General features: G+C 41.4%; 1 protein-coding gene across 4 annotated transcripts in view; it reads right to left on the bottom strand.

Moving 5' to 3' along the window:
• Positions 1-636: 636 nt before the first annotated feature.
• Positions 637-18,722, bottom strand: part of RNMT (RNA guanine-7 methyltransferase) — a 68,046-nt gene continuing 49,960 nt past the window's right edge. For all 4 annotated transcript variants that reach the window (XM_040353918.1, XM_040353917.1, XM_040353915.1 and 1 more), the window contains 3 exons: positions 14,491-14,592; positions 6,180-6,213; positions 637-1,096 (listed from right to left, as the gene is read on the bottom strand). In XM_040353918.1, coding sequence (XP_040209852.1) covers positions 1,059-1,096; positions 6,180-6,213; positions 14,491-14,592 — 174 coding nt within the window. In that variant the 3' untranslated portion in view covers positions 637-1,058. The remainder of the gene's footprint in view (positions 1,097-6,179; positions 6,214-14,490; positions 14,593-18,722) is intronic.

Raw genomic sequence — 18,722 nt, forward strand, 5'->3', positions numbered from 1 at the left:
CAAGGATTTCGTCCACACAACTGCCCTCACTGCATATTTTCTTTTTTGGACCATTCTCTAAACCCTAGAGATGGTTTTGTGTGTGTGTGTGTGTGTGCAGAAGTTTTTGAAATACCAAGACCAACCCGTCTGGCGCTAGGAGCCATGTTGAAAGTCACTTAAATCGAATTTCCTCCCCATTCTGAGGCTCAACTTGAACTTCAGCAAGTCTTATTCACCACGTCTAGATGCCTAAATGCATTGAGTTGCTGCAATTTGTGTTACCAAGCAATTGGACATGCATACCTAATAAAGTGGCATGTGTGCTACCACTATTAATTTATACACACACAGGTTTTTACACACGTATTTTGTGATGTTCATTCATATTCTACAATACAAAGAGTAAGCAGAAGCCAAGAATCCATGGTTTGCATACATCACCACCTAATTAGTACTTGGTAAATAGAAGCAGTTATCCAAGAGCATACAGTTGTATCATATATTTGTTATAAACTAGCAATTCTGTAAGCAGTTCGGCACAGAGAAATTTGTATGGCTCTTTCATCATAAGAACATCAAAATATAGGGTATAAAAAGAGGGATTTGATTATTTAAATTATACATTTTAAAACAGAATAATGGTAGATACAAAAGGCTTGTTTCGGATGTTTATTTAGATACATAATAGCATTATCTTTTCTCTTCAATTAAATGTAACTGTTGCTGCTGTGACAGGCATAGTCCTTTCAATCTCAGAAAATTTTTCCTTTTAAACACAAAAAAAATTAAAAAAATATTTCTAATCCTTGGTCTGGAAATAGTCTCCCAACAGTATGCATACAAAGCATACAAAGATTAAAATATTTATACAAAAAATAGTTCCTGGTCTTATTTACACAAACAAAAAGCCTGTCACAGACGGGCACTTGCAACTGGCACATTAATTTGAAGTAAATATTTTCAGCATGTATTACTTCCATGCACAAAAACCGTAACAAAAATATATATACTAACACGCACAACACTTGAAGAAATTAAAATATGACAAGTTGGCAGATTGTCCGCAGCAATTTCATTCAAGCCTGTTTTTCGAATGCAAATAATAAATATATACCTGAAAAAAAAGAAAAACACACGATTTAAAATTTAAAGATGGTAAACAAATATGTACGCGTTACACTTAATATAAAATATACAAGATGCATTTTGTTGATTTTCAGTCTGAAATGAAGAAAGTCACAGCTTTGTTTTATCCAGCTGCATTTACTCAGCGCAACTTATAACATCCAAAGTGAAAGACAACACCAACATGTCAGAAAATAATTTATGGAGTTGGAAAAGGGATCACCCCCTCCCAAAAAAGGACTTGGAATCGCAAATCAGATGTAGCTAAAAAACCTTCCCAACTGCACACAAAGCCAATTGACTCAACTGTGATCAGCTGTGGTCATTTTGATTAGCTCAGCATGGAGAGCTTTCCTGGAGCATTTCAGTCCCTAATAGAGCAACTGAAGCAAATCAGATATGGGTGGCAAGGCAACATCAATCTCTGGGATAATGTTGTGGATAGGTACAAATCAGGAGACGGATCCAAAAAAATCAAAGGCTTTATAAAGGTCTAGAAGCACAGTGAATTTATTAAGTAGTAGTGGAAGGTATCTGGTACAACACAGACCCTCCCTGGATCATTATGTCTCTCCAAATGGGATGAAAGCCAGGAGGAAACTGTTCAGATGCTACCAAGAGACCTACAGGAACTCTGCTGAAGCAATTGCAGGAATTTATGACAAAGAGTGGTCATTGTGTGCATGTGAAAACAGTATCACAGATTCTCCAGATAAGACTGAAAATAAATTTTAGGGGGAGGGGGGCACATAGTGGCACAGACTAGCTGACAGGCAGGGGAGGGAGGCAAGGAGGACAACAGAAAAAAAAAAAAAAAAAAAGACAGGAGAGCAGGGAGCAGGGCTGCAGATGAGGCACATAAACTGATCAGGGCTCAGCAGTAACGATATACCGTGTTCAGTTTACAGGGGGGAGGGTATAGCCAGGCAGAATCAGCCGGTTTATTAGGTGATAGAAGGGGCCAAATTACCCAGCACAAGCACTGTGCTGTAAAACAAGCTTTAAGGGAACAGGGACCGGAGACTTTGTAGAACCTCTTTTGTAGAGCTTCTCTGGGATAATGCTTCTGTTTAGGTCCACATCCTACTTTGTAGCCGCTATGGGAGCCTGCTGCCATGTGAAAAGATAGACTGCTTATAAAAATATTAAAAAATATACAAGTACGGCCCATTTGTTTAGGTGAACACATAGGAGTACCCTGTTAGAAACTGACCTGAGCTTAGACTTAGGAAGCACAAATTGCCCTGGTAGAAAGTGCCGTGACCAGAAAGGGGGGCCCACCCCTTAAGAGAATAGGCCTGTATGACAGCCTGCCTCATCCACCGAGAAATGGTGGTCGACGACACCGTCAGGCCCTTTTGTGGACCAGACACTGACACAAAGAGTCAAACTCCGAAACGGGAGCCTTAACACCCCAAGCACAAAGACCAGTCGCCCTGGTCCTGCATCTGGCGACTCCAGTAGTCCGCCTGCCGGTATACCGGATGGTAGACCGAAGCCACAACTGTGGCGTTGTCCAGCTGAAACCTGATCGGACGACCTTGCAACCTCCTCGACCACAAGGAAAAGCATAGCCTGATCGCCTAAAATAGTAGGACAATGAACGGTAGACAGCAGCTGGTATACCCAGGCGGTCTCCCACCCAGGCACTAGCCAGGCCCGACCCTGGGTAGCTACCGAGACCAGATGAGAGCGGGCACATTCAGGGAGGTGTGGCCGTAGGTCCACACAAGTCCAGCGACTCAGGGCCGACTGGACCCCCCAGGTGCCCCCACAAGCCGTGAGGCTGGCATCCGTTGTAAACACCAACTACTGGAAGGAAGAAACAACTGCCCGGACCGAAGAGTCGGGGATCTCCATCACCAACTCAGAGAGACTGACTAGGTTGCGCACCGAAATCTGATGACTTCAGAGACAAGAGATTATTACCACCTGGACAGTATTTCCCCTGGAAAACCCGAGTGTGGAACCCGACCTTCAAAGGTATTCAGGGCCTGAGGCCCATAGAAAACCTCTCGTCCTGCAGGAAAGGTAAAATTACCCCGAAGCTTAGCAAGTCCCACACGGCCCAAGGCAGACCGACGGGCCGGGAGAGGAAGACACGAGGAAAGAACTTTGTTCTGTGGATAGGAGGAAACTCTCTAGTACTCCGAAGAGACCACCTCGCAGACCCACTGGTCGGAGAGCAGGGAGGTTTCACTGAATTGTGAACCTGCAAGGCGCCCCACCCACCTAGAGACAGGGAGGGAAGGCTACATGCATTGGCAGGATTTGGGTGCCGGCATGATCGGCTTATGCACCCAGGGACAGATTAGTCCCCCAGCTGGGCCTTTGACGGCCTGGGAGGATTGCCCATAAATAATACACACACATTGTGTGCATGTATATTATGTAGGTGTATGCACACATGCCTTTGGAGGAAACCGGAGTACGCGGAGAAAACCCACGCAGACACAGGGAGCGACAATGCAAGCTCCAGGCAGGATGGCGTCAGTGTCCGGATTCGAACCAATGATTCTCTTGCTGCCAAGTAATGGAGTTAACCACTACACCACCGTGTGCATAAAACCATTCTGAAACAGGAGCCCTGGAAAACAAGGGCGCAGCAATCAATGAAGCATCACAGACCTATACGAGGCCCTGGACCAGCTGGTCCGCTAGCCTAATAACTTCGGGAGAGAGTTGGTGCTCCTTCACTGTCTGGTGCAAAATGCTCACTCCGTGAGTGACTGAGACCCTAGAGTAGTGGCCACAATAGGCCGCAAGTCAGACCCCAGCATGGTAAACATGGAATGGGTCAGTACTTCGGATCTTCTATCAGTCAAATCCATACAAGCGGGGGTTCCCTGCAATAGGGAGAATGGTCACCAATACATGACACCCGGAGGGTCCACCACCGGAAAAGAAGCCCACCTTTTGAAAAGGCTCTCCTCAAAGGGGCACTGAACCGCCCGGTGGTGAGGGACAAAAGCCCTCAGTGGTATTTTTCATTCCGCTTAGAAATTATCAAAGAAGGGCACAGAAGGAAAAAACCTACACAGAGCGGTCTGATTTGTGCGATCCAAAAAAGGCCGAGCCCTTGGCGGAAACCCAGCTGCACTATCCAGCTTAAGAGTCCCTTGCAGCAGTGAGAAGCGCACCCATAAATGCCTTATCCTGCTTTTTTTTTACCCAGGTACCTGGTCCATGGCTTCATAACAGAGCAGTCCCCAGGGGATAACGGGGGAAGGGGGCACTCTTTTACCGCCCGTCCACAGTCCACCCCCACCCTGGCACAAACGTGTCCAGGACTAACAATGAAACCTCTGTGGGAATCCCAGGTGCTAACACCTGCTGTCACCACCAGAATGTTGGGGGAAGGACCCAGATACTGACTCCAAATATTAATATTTACATGGTGTGTATGTATAGTATGTAGGTGTATGCACACCTGTCCTTACAAATAAACAGAATCTCCTAGAGCCCTATTCAGGGCATCTCACCCACTTTCTGCGCTGACCAGGGGTACCCAGGGGACTCATGTCAGGAGGAGACTGCCCAGCGCTGCCGTCCGCTCTCAGCACACGGCGTGTGAGAGGAAAAGAACCGTGAGGTAACTGTGCGGCATCTGCAGGGACCTGTGTGCGCCGTATACAGCACTAGGGGTCAGGACTACTCTAAGATGGCCGACGAGCGTTCAGAACGAGGCCACAGGAAAATGGCCGACCGCAATGTAAGCTGCGCCATAGTGCGGCTACGACAAAATGGCCACCAACGGGCGTTCTCAATGTAATTGAAAAACCCTTTCCAAAAAATGGCGCCAGCGCCGGCCAGATGGCGGCAAAATGCCTTACCCGTCCGAGCGAGGACTCGCTGACGCATTACTGACAAAACGACAACCGCAATAGAGGTAGCTGTCGGCCCGGCCCACTGTGAGTTAGACAACACCACAGCCCAGTCATATGTGAACCTCGGAGCAAAGCTCACCAGCCACCCCAGGAGTCATGGGGTATGGCGTGGCAGACCCAGCCTCTTTGCAAATGTGTGCCCACGCTTCCTGGTCGGACTGAGTAGACTACAAGGATCTATATTATCCAGCCTGTCTCAGCCGACAGTTGAAAGAAGATTCAAGAAAAAAGTAAAATTAAATTTCCCCTCTGGGCACTGGGCCCAAAGGGAGCCATACGTCCTTCTCCTTGCTAGGCAGAACGAAACTGAGGCTGCATGCTGCAGTGAGGAGGGTTATGTCTGGCAGGGCTGTTCAACTCTGTTAATGTAACATGTATTTAATTATCTAACATGTTTCTGTCTAGTCCTCTCCTGTAAACAGGGAACATAACCCATTGTCAAAATTTAAAGAGCTGTGTTCGTCCATGGACAATGAGAATTTTTTTTTCTCTATAGTTAAAAGTAAAGTAATTGCCTGCAGTGAAAATAACATTAGATTCAAAGAAAAAAAAGGCACCTTAAGCTAGGTGCTTATCTTTTAAATGTGGGGAGATGCTGTGTTCACAGCATTTCCTCGCAGGGATGTAGTTCCAAGGGAGGTGGCTAGCATGCTAACCCCCAGCCAGAATGGCTCGGATGATGGGGCAAGCTTACCGAGGAGAAACACGAAGTGAGAAATTCAGACAAAGAAAAAAAAACACAAGGAAGGGAAATCGAAGGAAAAAGAAAAAGTGAACCAACAATGCACTAGCTTAAAAGGAACCTATTTAGAAAATAAAAAACACCTTTACAACCCCTTTAAATTATGACAGGTGGGCTTACTGACCAATAGCAAGCCTTAGAAGGGGCGAAGCCAATCAAAAACACCAATAGTGCGTTTTGTCCCACCTGACATGAAGGTTTTGCACTTGGCAACCCATGCTTATCCATGCTTTTGCCATATGCTCAGCTTTAATTGCACAGGTTCATGTTTTCTTGAACCCGAGAGTTGCAACTGTTAACAGAAACTTGTACTGGCTCAGAGGGTTGGAAACCCACAAGAGAAACAGTCTAATAAAGGACATGTTAGGTTTTTCATTTGGTTAGTGCAACCCAGGACATGTATCACAATCAGTTTATGTTATGTACAGTATTTAATGACTTACTTGTAGCTTCCCATTCAGATTTACTTAGAGTTCCCTGGAAGTAAAAGAAGAAATAAATAATAATTGAAAAATGTATTCAGTTAGAGGTCCTAAAATGTGACATTTTAACACGACCTGTAGCTTTTTTTTTTTTAATATAGTACATGTAAAAAAATAAAATCGACATAATCTTAAATTAATAAAATCTACATTTAATAACCTATGGTTAAAGATTGTTGTACGATTTGCTTCTGGCTGACCCACTTATCTCACTGATTAAAAAAAATTGGTCTGACAGATCCAGGCCCCTAGAGAGTGACACCTCAGTGTTTACTCAATCTGTGTAGAAGCTGTAAGTACTGGGTACAACTATGCATTTACCTCTGAGCTCCTTGCCTGCCTTGCAACTTCTTCAGTTGGATTGTATAAGCATAACCTGGGAACACCAGAATCCAGAGAAAGCATATGTACCTCAAGAATGTACCTGTAAACCCCCCCAACTTCTCTTTTGGGGGGGGGGGGGTAACTTGAAAGAACTTAAATATTCACATTGGACTGGGAAATGTGACTTTTTAGAATCGAGAGAATCCCTACAGAGATGGTCTGCATAAACATTGAGGATATTAGAAAGATTTATTGAGTGGAGCAATAGGATTAGCAGGAAGGAGTACTCACAGGAGCCAGAGGAGTGGAATATCCCTGCTGGCTAAACATTGTGTGAGCGAGTAAGATCTCTATAATTTGAGATTTAGCCTTTTTGGTAAAAGGCGTATATTATATGTGAGAAAGAGCATCTTGTGAACCACTTTTCATTTTCAATAGCACTTGAACATATAAATAAACATATATATTTTTTTTACAAATTTTTCCTGACTTGGGGTTGATTTGACTATGTTTTGAGATTTATATAAATTTTGTGCCATAAAAGTTGCTTAGGTTACGTACTTACCTAATTGTTTAATATGCTATAAGCTGAGTATTTTGGCTTTATAAGTGGCAGCACCTCCAAGTATATACATTTTTGTTCTTAGGGTAAGCGCAAAGTATATTTTTTATATATTTAAGGCTTTATACAAAAACAGACACTTCCAGTATTGTTGGGGATTTAGCAACTATACTCACATAAAGAATCATCCTCTTCCCCTTAAATTAGGAAATTCCCTTTTGCTGGACATACTAGATGGAATTCAGCTGGGAAGGTGTAGTGGGGCCAAGTAAATCCTCACAAGATCTATGTTCTGAGGAACCCCCACAGCTGACAGCCCTGACAGATGCCGCCTCCTCTCTCAGAAGCTCAATTCTAAAATAACCCAGTAGAAAAAGGGGAGGGAAAAAAAGGACCCTCAAACTCCCTCTAAGGAGCCTTGAATAGGGAGAGTCCAACAGTACCCCATCAAATTAAGCCCAACATCAAGAGGCCCTAGGTGACAGATTACAGGCTAGGCGAAAACCTAGAACACACACAGCAAGTAGGTACAGCAACCTCTAGCTTACCTGTATTTGCCTAAACTGTAGCATGCAGTGAAGAATCCAAAATGCAGCATTTGCTCCTCCACCTGTAGTGTCTTGACAGCCACTGCTGGAAGGAACCGCCATTTAGGCACCAACTGGCCCTTCCCATGTACCGAGAATAAGGTTTGGAACCACAGCCTCTGGTGCCTGCATAGGACTTTACCCGAACAGGGATTGACAAGAATAAGGCTTGGAACAAGAGCCTCCTGCGCCCCAGAAAGGACTTTCTCCCAGCTGGGATTACTATTGGGCATCATCCGGTCAAACAAGAAGACAGCAAGGTCACACCCAACGCAGCTACCTTGTGAACTCCTACAGTGCATACACCTAGAAACTCAGACAACCACCGCTGCACGTCCTGGTCCCTGACAAGGTTTTGTGCCGCTTCAAGACATGGCCTGCGCGGGGGCGTGGCTTGCAGGCGATCGTGATGGCCGCTTGAGCAGAGAGCTCCGTCGGAGAACCGGGGATATAGCGGCAAGACGCTCGTTTTAAGCTACAAAAACTGTCGGTGATTGTCGGTATTTGCCCGCGGAACATACTCGATGTTTCCGCGGAAGAAGAAGGAGAAGGGGAACAACAAAAAACTTACAGATTTATTAGAGATGCCGGGTGCAGCAGGATCAGGGCTGAACGATGGCGTAGATGCCGCGGCTGTGTGTCAGATGCCTGCATCGTACTCTGATCTGCCTGATGAAGAGGGAACTCCATGGCAGGATGTCAAACAAGTGTCCATTGTTAGAGGCTCCCCCTCAATTAGCCCTTCATCTCACAGCCCTGCTAAATCGCGGAGGAGGATCGATGACGCAGCTCCTAATCTGATCCCAGGTATGTCACCCATACAGCATACCTCAGCTAACCCCTGTGACGCATCTCTAATAACAAACTATCCCACTGTGGGACAACCGGTATTAGACACTACTATGAAAAATATGCTTGTCTCGCTACAATCATCTCTTATGTCTAGCTTCTCATTAATGATGAATTCATTCTCTACTGAATTGAGAGGTCTAAATGACAGGGTCGTCACTGTTGAAAATAAAATGGACGATCAGTCTGACACAGTTAATGGTCTTATGGACGCTTATAGAGACCTGTCATACGATAACGACAAAATTAAAGCCAAACTCGCAGACCTTGAGGACCGTTCAAGGAGAAACAATGTTAAACTGCGAGGGGTCCCTGAAAACGTTCCCCCTGATGGTTTAACCAAATATGCGGACGATTTAATTGCCAATTTGCTGCCGGAAGTTTCCCAAATGGAAAGAATGATAGATAGGATCCACCGCATTCCCAAACCTAAAAATATGGACCCAGCTATTCCTAGAGACGTCCTAATGAAGATCCATTTTTATCCCACAAAAGAAAAACTATTGGCAAAAGCTAGGATCCTTTCAGTACTTCCTGGTCCATATAAAGACATCCATCTTTACGCAGACCTGTCGCAATATACTCTGCATTTGAGAAGGCAACTTAAATCTACTACCAAGGCATTGAGCGATCACAAAATTCAATATAAATGGAAGCATCCTGCTACTCTGATAATCACCCATAATGGGTCAACCATCATCGTGTCCAACCCTAAAGATGGTCTGCAATTGCTTCGTTCTTGGGGTATTACCCCATCTCTTTCCTCTAAAGATGGAAGAAGTGCTCCTGAATTGGGCCTAGTCAATCATCTCGATGGATATCGTTTGAACAGAGGAAGATGAGAAACTATTGTATTTTCCCTTTGGTGTATTTCCTTTTTCTTATATATTGCTATAGTCATTTGCAAAATTCCTCTGCTGTCAGTACATCCCCCTAGTATCTGACATATTACTTTTATATTACCCTTGCCTGTTGAACATTACCTCTCCTCTTGGTCGGTTATAGTTTTCACCCGACCTTTGTCATTGCATTGCTTGTACCAGGTTCATATCCCTAGTACACATAATAGCGATTTGTTTCATATACATATGCTAGCAATCTCACTATTTTGATTTGTTGCCATTCCAAATATTTTGGCTATTTTGTTTTGTTTGGTTTGGGATTATTTTGTTTTGTTTTATTTTGTTATTTTGTTTCTTGTTTTGATTTTGTTTCTGTTTTAGTTTTTATTTGCAGCTGTCACAGAACGACTGGTTGATTCCGTGTTCCCTGACAGTGCATACTTCTGGACATCTTTCAATTTTCACTGATCCATATCGCCTAGAGGTAATCCCTTTCTGTAAGTATCACTCACATTGCACATACCCACCGCTACAAAATGTCTATCAATTTTCTCTCTATAAATACTAATGGTTTAAATCACCCGGCTAAGAGGGCCTCAGTGTGGAAAACTGCGCTGTCTTCCAACTGCGATGTTCTTTGCCTACAAGAAACGCACTTTGTAAAAGATAATGCTCCTCAATGTCGACATAACTCTTATCCTCATATTTTCAAGGCGGACTATACTCGAAAGCAGAGAGGTGTGTTAATTGCTGTTAGAGATACAGTGGCTTTCAATCTTTTAAATGAATATGCTGATCCTGAAGGCAGGTTTTTTGGCCAAATGAAATTCCACAAGGCAACTATGAACAAAATTATAGACATGCAGAAAGGTAATCTTTTGATTTGTGGCGACTTCAACTTAGTACCTGACATACACGTTGATTCCTCCTCAAATGTTAAAAGGTTTGCTTCCCCTCTTGCTGCCTTTATGGCAGAAAATGAGTTATATGACATCTGGAGATGCTGCCACGCGTCTGAGAGAGACTACACTTTCCACTCCCCGCGCCACAACACATACTCTCGTATTGATCTATTCATTTCCGACAAATGGTTACTTCAAAATGTTTTAGAGTCTCACATCCATACTGCTACGTGGTCGGATCATGCACCGATCAGCATTAAGCTAAAGAATGTTAATTCTAAAAACAAATCTTATTTATGGCGCGTTAATAATTATTTATTACAACATCCCGATAATATACAATATATATCTCAAAAATTGACCGAATTCTTCTCGGACAACAAAGGTTCCGTATCCGATCCTGTAGTAGTATGGAATACTCATAAGGCCTTCGTTCGTGGTCTATTCATTCAACTTGGATCACGGGCAAAAAAGATAAGATCTAAAATTGATGAACTCACCAAAAAACTAGCAGATGCTGACTCTGAAAACAAATCTAAACCCTCTACCTTTCTTAAATCCAAGATATATGCACTTAGAAATGAACTGAGATCTGTTCTAATGGAATCGTATGATTCTAATCTCAGAAAGTTGAAGGCACGTTCCTATGTCGCCAATAACAAGGCAGGTAAACTCTTGGCTAATAGAGTTAAGGGCCATAGACTAAAGACGAAGATTTCTCATCTTTATGACCCAATCTCGAAGGATAAAATTATTAACCCCCAACTTATTGCTGATTCATTCAGTTCCTACTACAGTGGTTTATATAATCTCTCCAGAGATACTAATATTCATCAACCCTCCACTGATGAGATTCAAAAGTTCCTATCTCATGTTAAATTACCCAAATTAACGATAGACCAGCTTACACTTTTAAATTGCCCCTTTAATAGTCTTGAGATTCTCTCTACCATTGATTCTTTACCTAGGGCGAAGGCACCGGGTCCGGACGGCTATTCCATTGAATATTTTAAAACATTTAAACAAGTACTTCTACCACATCTACGAGAGGTGTATAATCATTCTGCATCTGTTTCTACATTCCCAAAGGAAATGTTGTCTGCTCTTATTGTTACCCTGCCTAAACCGGGTAAAGACCCAATTTCCCCACAAAACTTCCGCCCCATTTCACTACTAAACGTAGATTTGAAAATCTATGCTAAAATGCTTGCTAATAGAATTGTAGACATCCTCCCCAATTTAATTAATCTAGATCAAACTGGTTTCACTAGAGGTAGACAGTCTTCCGACGCGACCAGAAGGTTGATTGACGTTATCCACAATATCAACGCTACCGGAACGCCTTCTCTGCTCCTATCATTGGATGCGGAGAAGGCGTTTGACAGGATAAATTGGACCTATCTATTACTTACTTTGCAGGAATTTGGTTTTGAGGGCTTTATTCTTAAAGCAATTCTCGCCCTGTATTCTAATCCTATTGCGCGAGTTTTCAGCTCTAGCATGCTGTCTAAACCATTCCATATCACCAATGGCACAAGGCAAGGCTGCCCATTATCCCCTTTGATATTTAATTTATTAATAGAACCTCTAGCTGAACACATTAGATCCAATCCGAAGATTTCAGGTATATCTATAGGCGACAGCACTCATAAAATTAGTTTATTTGCAGACGATATTATTTTAATGCTCTCTTCCCCATTTTCTTCTCTTCTAGAAGTTCAAAGGATTTTGGACTGGTTTGGTAAAATTTCATTTTACAAAGTTAATGAAAACAAGTCCTATGCCATGGATATAGGTATTGACGCTGTGTCTAACAGCCTGCTCCAACTTCAGTTCCCATATTCATGGGTAGAAACTAGTATTCCATACCTAGGGATACTTCTTACCCGTTCTACTAGATCTCTGTTCACGCAAAACTTTATTCCACTTAAAAAGAAACTGCAAATTGACCTATCTAAATTAGGTAAACATGAATTGTCTTGGTGGGGCAGACTATCGGCATTCAAAATGTTGCATCTACCTCAAATATTGTACTTGTTCAGGTGTTTACCCATACCTATCCCGGTTCACTTCTTCAAATCTTTACAATCAATCCTCTCCAAATACATTTGGAATGGGAAAAAGTCGAGGTGCGCCCACTACAAATTGATCAAACATAGAAAGTGGGGAGGGGTGGGCTATGTCGATTTTCGTGATTACTTTCAGGCGTCTATACTGTCCCAGCTAAAGGAATGGTTTCAACCTTATCCCACTACAGCATGGGGTCGGATTGAAACCTCCTTCTGTGTTCATGGCTCTGCTAATTTGTGGCTGTTTGGTGCAGAGCTAGGGATAAAAATCCCCACATATCTACCCCCCACAATGCAGTTATCGATTGCTACATGGCTTAAAGTTCTAAAATCTGTAGATCCCTCCGATTCTACTCTTACAGTACATGCTCCACTGAATGTATTGAGTCTAGTTCTGAAACATGTTCCACTAGATATTTGGGGTGATTATGGTATTAAACATATACATGACCTTTTCTTCAAGGGAGAGATTAAATCCTTCCAAGTCATTCAATCTGAATTCAATATACCTAGTTGGTGCCATACTCATTATTCTCTCATAGTGAAATGTATAAGAAAATTGAACGTTAACATTACTCAAGTACATCCCATATTGTGGTCCTATTTAACTTCGCTAGAAATCAGAAAAAAAAGGTATCTCCGTTTTCTATAATTTGCTCCAAGAAAAGCAGAGATTCTCAAAGACCTCCTCGCATGTTCAATGGGAAAAGGATCTAGGTCAAACATATACGGATGACCAATGGCGTGTCGCGTGCAAGCTAAATCAATCAACATCAAGTTGTACCACATTGTGGGAACTATCTGTTAAATTCACATTGAGGTGGTATTATACCCCAGATGTTGTATCCAAATTTGGAGGACAGCAGTCGGACAGGTGCTGGAGATTATGCGGATTCAGAGGTGACCTTCTACATACTTTATGGGGCTGCCCTATGCTTACGAAATATTGGGCGGAAGTGTTCGGAATCATATCTGCTTTATCTGACAAGCGGATCATTCCGGACCCCGCCTTGGCTTTGCTTTCTCTGGGTATTGAAAACTTTCCAGCGAATCTTAGGAGCTCGATAGTTCATATACTTATGGCTGCCAGACTTTCGATAACCAGAAAATGGAAAGATCCATGTCCTCCTAGTATTTTGGAAGCTATTGACTTAACCAATGTTCATTGCACATATGAGAGAGTGATGGCTGTGTCACTATTTACCTTACCTAAACACGTAAACACATGGACCCCCTGGACAAATTGGTACGAAAATAACACTTGGACATTGTGGCTAGTGTTTTCCTATGAAGGGAGGTTGCCTTTATTCCACATTGAGTTTTCTGAAGACTCATTGTGTCGCTTATTACTAATACTAACATTTGAGGTTACCCTGCTGCTCTTTACTGTGTTTATATAATAAACTTCCTAATGCATTCATCTTGATGTTTTAAAATTGTGTTAAACAACGAGTAATGTTTTTTCCATGTTCAGTTAGGCACATTCCTTTTAATTAATTTATTACTTATTTACTCGACTGGTGTTCCATTTTAGACTACCTGCTGAATTTATCTAATCCAATGTATGCTCATTAATTGCATGTTTTCTGAACAAAACAGATGGTTACTTTTGTTTATTGTTTGTGTATTAATATATACCAATAAAAATTTATTGAAAGAAAAAAAGACATGGCCTGCGCCAGGCACAGAAGGATTTAGGGAACCAAGCCATCTTGTTCCTGTACCAAGGAGGGGCCCCGGATGCTAATCTAGCTGAGAAACATACCAGCTGCTCCCAGGGAAGCCCATGTAGGTAAAGAGCAAAACACAATTTATTCCCACATATTGTGTGGTAGTATGGGGGGTGTAATGGGTAAAGGATGACCAATGGGCATGTGCTTTAATTACATATAGTACTATAATGGCAAAAAAAAAAAAAAAAAAATAGATTATATCTGGTAGGAATGTAAAAAAAAAAAACGAATTATATAAATAATCTGTTATTTTCATTGCAAAGCATGGGCTAAATATAAGTAGTTGTTCAAGGAACATCAGGACATAACACGAACAACTGCTGTCCAATAGAAACAGAACCATATATAAATACGGTATATCTTTTTTTTTTTAGCAGTAGCACATATAATTGACAAACACTTACCAAGGGCATCTTGGCTTTGCCACTCTCCTTAGTTTTCTTGGCATGCTCATAGTCTTCTTCACTGTTAGAAACTAAACTTGCATGTGATGCTGGTGGATATTGCTAAAAGATTTAAAAATATGTCTGGTTAATGACACAGTAAAATGACTACCTTCCAACAATAGAACACAAAAAATACTGTACATTTAAAACTTCTATATTCCAGTGGGGCTGTAGAACTGAAACTGTTTAAAATAAACAGATTTTAGCCAGCAATCCGACAGCGAGTCGGTAAAGTAAATGGCCTTTTTATTCAAGTTGATTGTTATGACAAATGTATAATCCACAAACAGAATGAGAATCTCCTAAAAACCACAATATTATGCAGCACTACTTTCACTAACCATCATGCTCCAGCACTTACTTCATAAGACCATGCAATCAAAAACAGCAGCTCGTGCCTGATCCTTTTCATCTTACCACGTCATGCATAAATTCTTCAACACCAAAATAAGACTGTATTCAGTAATATGTACTCCAGAGAATATATTTTTAAATCTCCAGAGATGCTATTAAGTCAAGCAATTTTCCTTGCTGTGACCAAAAGTGTATAATTATAACAATATACAAAACTGAGCGCCTTACACAAAAGATGTAAAAAAATAAAAAAAAATTATGCACGCATTCATGATGAGAAAAAGTCAGCTACAACCGATTTAGGCATTTTTTTTTCTTTTTTAAATAGATGCAATCTGTCACTCGGATCCTTCACAGTAAAAAATCTATTTATATAGTATAGGCAAAAAAAAAAAAAAATTTTTATTTATTTTTTTTAAATCAATCCAAGAGACAGAACAGCTTACACTTTTCTGCCCTCAGGGGGCCTTAAATCATAACCATTTAGCATTAATGTTTTTACATTAGTTTATATGGGAACCATAAAGATATTTCTGTTCATTAGAAAAAATAAAATAACTTGTATTTAAAAGAACTGTGGCTTTCTTAAAAAAAAAAAAAAAAAAAAAAAAAAGAAAAGAAAAAAACAAACAAACAAACAAACAAAAAAACAAACATACTCACCTAGGTGGATTCAACATTGAACCCCCACCAGCTCTGTAGTGAGAACTGAGTGATCAAACACCACTTATTACTCAGCTCTCCCCTCCGCTGTGAGCAGAGTCTGGACTGTCAGTCACTGGCTCCCTGCTGTGCTCAATGGAGAGCTCGACTGTAAAGGGGGCAGAAGAGGCTTCCTCACGCTCTCAGCAGGTCACTGAGAGGATGAGCCAGGTGCAGGGTGGATCCCTAGCATATGGGCGGGATCTTTCCAAAGCCTAGACCGGCTCTGATGTCAGCAGGCTTCAACTCATTGTGGGCACAAAGAACAAACACCTGTGATCCATACAAATATAGCTAAAAAAAGCTTTGGCTGTACTTCTGCTTTAAAGCAAACAATTCACATCATCTCCCTCTAAGTATAGAATCAATAAGCAGTCCTTAGTTATTAAGTGCTTTAGCATTATAGTAGGTGGTCACCTAGTTTATTGAAGGATAAGTACCGCCAAGCAGAAAAATAATTGTAAAAAATATAAAAATAAAAAAAAAGTCATAGTACGAACAACTCTCCATGATGGTAAGTTTCCCTAAACCCCTGGGTATCCATAAAAGAAATGGTTTCCCTATGGACAGTGGCTGGGCTTTCCCATTTAGTGCACACCCTATAAAAAAAACAAAAACATTTTGCTGTCCTGACCAAATCATTCATGAAATAAATCATCATCTTAAAGGGGTTGTAAAGGTACATTTTTTTCCCCTAAATAGCTTCCTTTACCTGTCTAACTCCACACAGTAATGCAAGGCTTTCTCCCTGGTGTGGAGTGTCATGCTCGCCCCCTCCTTTGGACTACAGGAGAGTCAGGACCAGGGCTGTGGAGTCGGAGTCGAGGAGTCGGAGGAAATTTTGGGTACCTGGAGTCGGAAAACAATGCACCGACTCCGACTAAATTTAGATTGGAATTAAAAAAAGCAAGTTTAAATGTCCCAATTCACAAAAAGTTATAATTAATGACTTCTCTACTGTAAGAATAAAGACCAATGCATGCAGTGCCTCACGTAACCGCAAAACGAACACATTAAGTGACTGTGAAGAAGCATGCTTTTCATGTGCTTCACTATATGGCACGCAACGCACAATTAGGAGCTGCAATACTTATACTTTCCATAGTGTTGTGTTCTGCTTTTACAGGGAACGCATGTTAGAGAACCAGTAAGTGTCCAAATAAAAAAATTCCAAACAGGAGTTTTATAAAGCACTAAAAGAAGTTGAAAAGTATGATCGCTCATCAAAACTTACTGTTGAAGAAGCCATCCTTGTTTATCCAGAGATCGTTAGTGATGTGGCCAGGATAGTTACTGCAATGCCACCCACCCAAGTCAGTGTCGAAAGATTATTTTCAGCCCTTAAAATAATAAAGTCTGACTTAAGAGCCTCTATGAAAGAGGATCTGGCAGAGGCAATTCTCTTCCTTAGAACTCTACATTGAATTGATTTGCATTTGCTAAGCCTATAACTACATTTCAAGATGAATATAAACCATTTCTAGGTTTTACAGATTTTGTTTTTGGTTCATTAGTGGGAATGCTTTAATAAGCATTCCCAGTATTGATATTCGTTTATTATTTTTATTCCGTACGTTTTTTGGCTCTGCGTAACTTCTGCATACTTTCAGCTATTGAGACCATTCAACTATTGAAATGTGCGTCTCGTTCAGCTAACGATGGGACTTCAAGTTTTTTTGTACTATTTATACTTTTTAAAATATTAAGCTTTTAGACACTTTTTTTTAACATTGAAGTCAATGAGAACATGCTTTTTACCGCTTCAAATCACACGTCCTGCAAAAAGTTTCAGCTCCTTCATACTTTCACTTAGACACCAAACAAACTTTAAAGCGGTCACAAAATATTCAGCTATCCGGCTATGACTTTTCAGATTGATATCTTTTACGGTTTTTGTGAAAACGCAATTTACGTTTAGCGATTTTTTCAGAAAATGTAATCGGTTATAATGTAATCCTATGGAAGTGATTTAGAGCGTGTCATGTGCACAGCACAGATCATTGAAAAATAAAATTATCTTTAAAAAAAGGGGAAACAAATTGCTCTCACGCCCACAAGATCTACTTGTCATACACAATTTATATATCAAAACGTAGGTATTGTTGTCTGGTTTCAGGCAATGTGATCAGTTTTGTGATAGCCATTTGACTTTTAGTTCCAGGAGCTTCTAAAGGACAAGAGCGACAAAACCCTTCCCATTGACTCTCATGTTAAAAATTTTAAAAATGTTCCTGCAAAACACACAAAGACGCTCTTTTCTAAATCGCTGGCATGGCCACAATTTTAAGTTTAACAACATAAATTTCATTTCGATGCGTTCACAAGGGCCGTGTCTTTCAAGCGGTGAAGTCGCTGTATCGATCGCATGTACGGTTGTAGATTTATTACGTTTTGTTTGAAGGCTTCGATAACTGATTTTGTGTGTGGATGAAAAGCGTTTCTAATGGTATTTTGATTCCCTAAATAGCTTTCCTTACCTCAGTGCAGTCCTCCTCCCCCACCTCATGTGGAGAAAGCCTCTTGAGGGGGGAGGGGCGACCAGGCAAGTCAGGACACTCTCTATATTGCAGATAGAGAAAGGAGCTGTGTGATATTAGGCTTTATAAGTACTGAAGGAACACTGCTTGTATGTCCTAAAGATAGTGTAGTGGTTATGGTGAATGGCTTTTGTGCGGGCTTCAGCAATTCAGCTATTCAGCATTCCCACTCGCATTTTCCTCAGGAAATGCATTGTCTAGTTATAGATAAGCTTTGTTTTTGTTCTAAAACAACCAAATAATGTGGTTTGTATTTTTGAACTGGTAAAGATCCTGTTCCTGATGTTTATGCCTGCTGCTACTATCCAGCCACTTGATTGTTTTCATTGTGTTTGTCTTTTGCTTAAACTGTGCAATACAGTAGACTGTTGTCTTCCCAGCCAGTAGTCCTGTGGTAGGTTGCGTTTCTTTCCCTCAAGGAATGTATAAAATACATTCGCATATTAATACAGAGGAGTCGGGGAGTCGGAGGTACATAAAACTGAGGAGTCGGAACATTTATCTACCGACTCCACAGCCCTGGTCAGGACGCCCACTAACACACAGCTCCTTTCTCCATCTGCAACGTAGAGAGTGTCGCGACTCTCCTGTAGTCCA

The sequence above is a fragment of the Rana temporaria genome, chromosome 5 (assembly GCF_905171775.1).
Source record: "Rana temporaria chromosome 5, aRanTem1.1, whole genome shotgun sequence".
NCBI classification, from domain to species: Eukaryota; Metazoa; Chordata; class Amphibia; order Anura; family Ranidae; genus Rana; species Rana temporaria.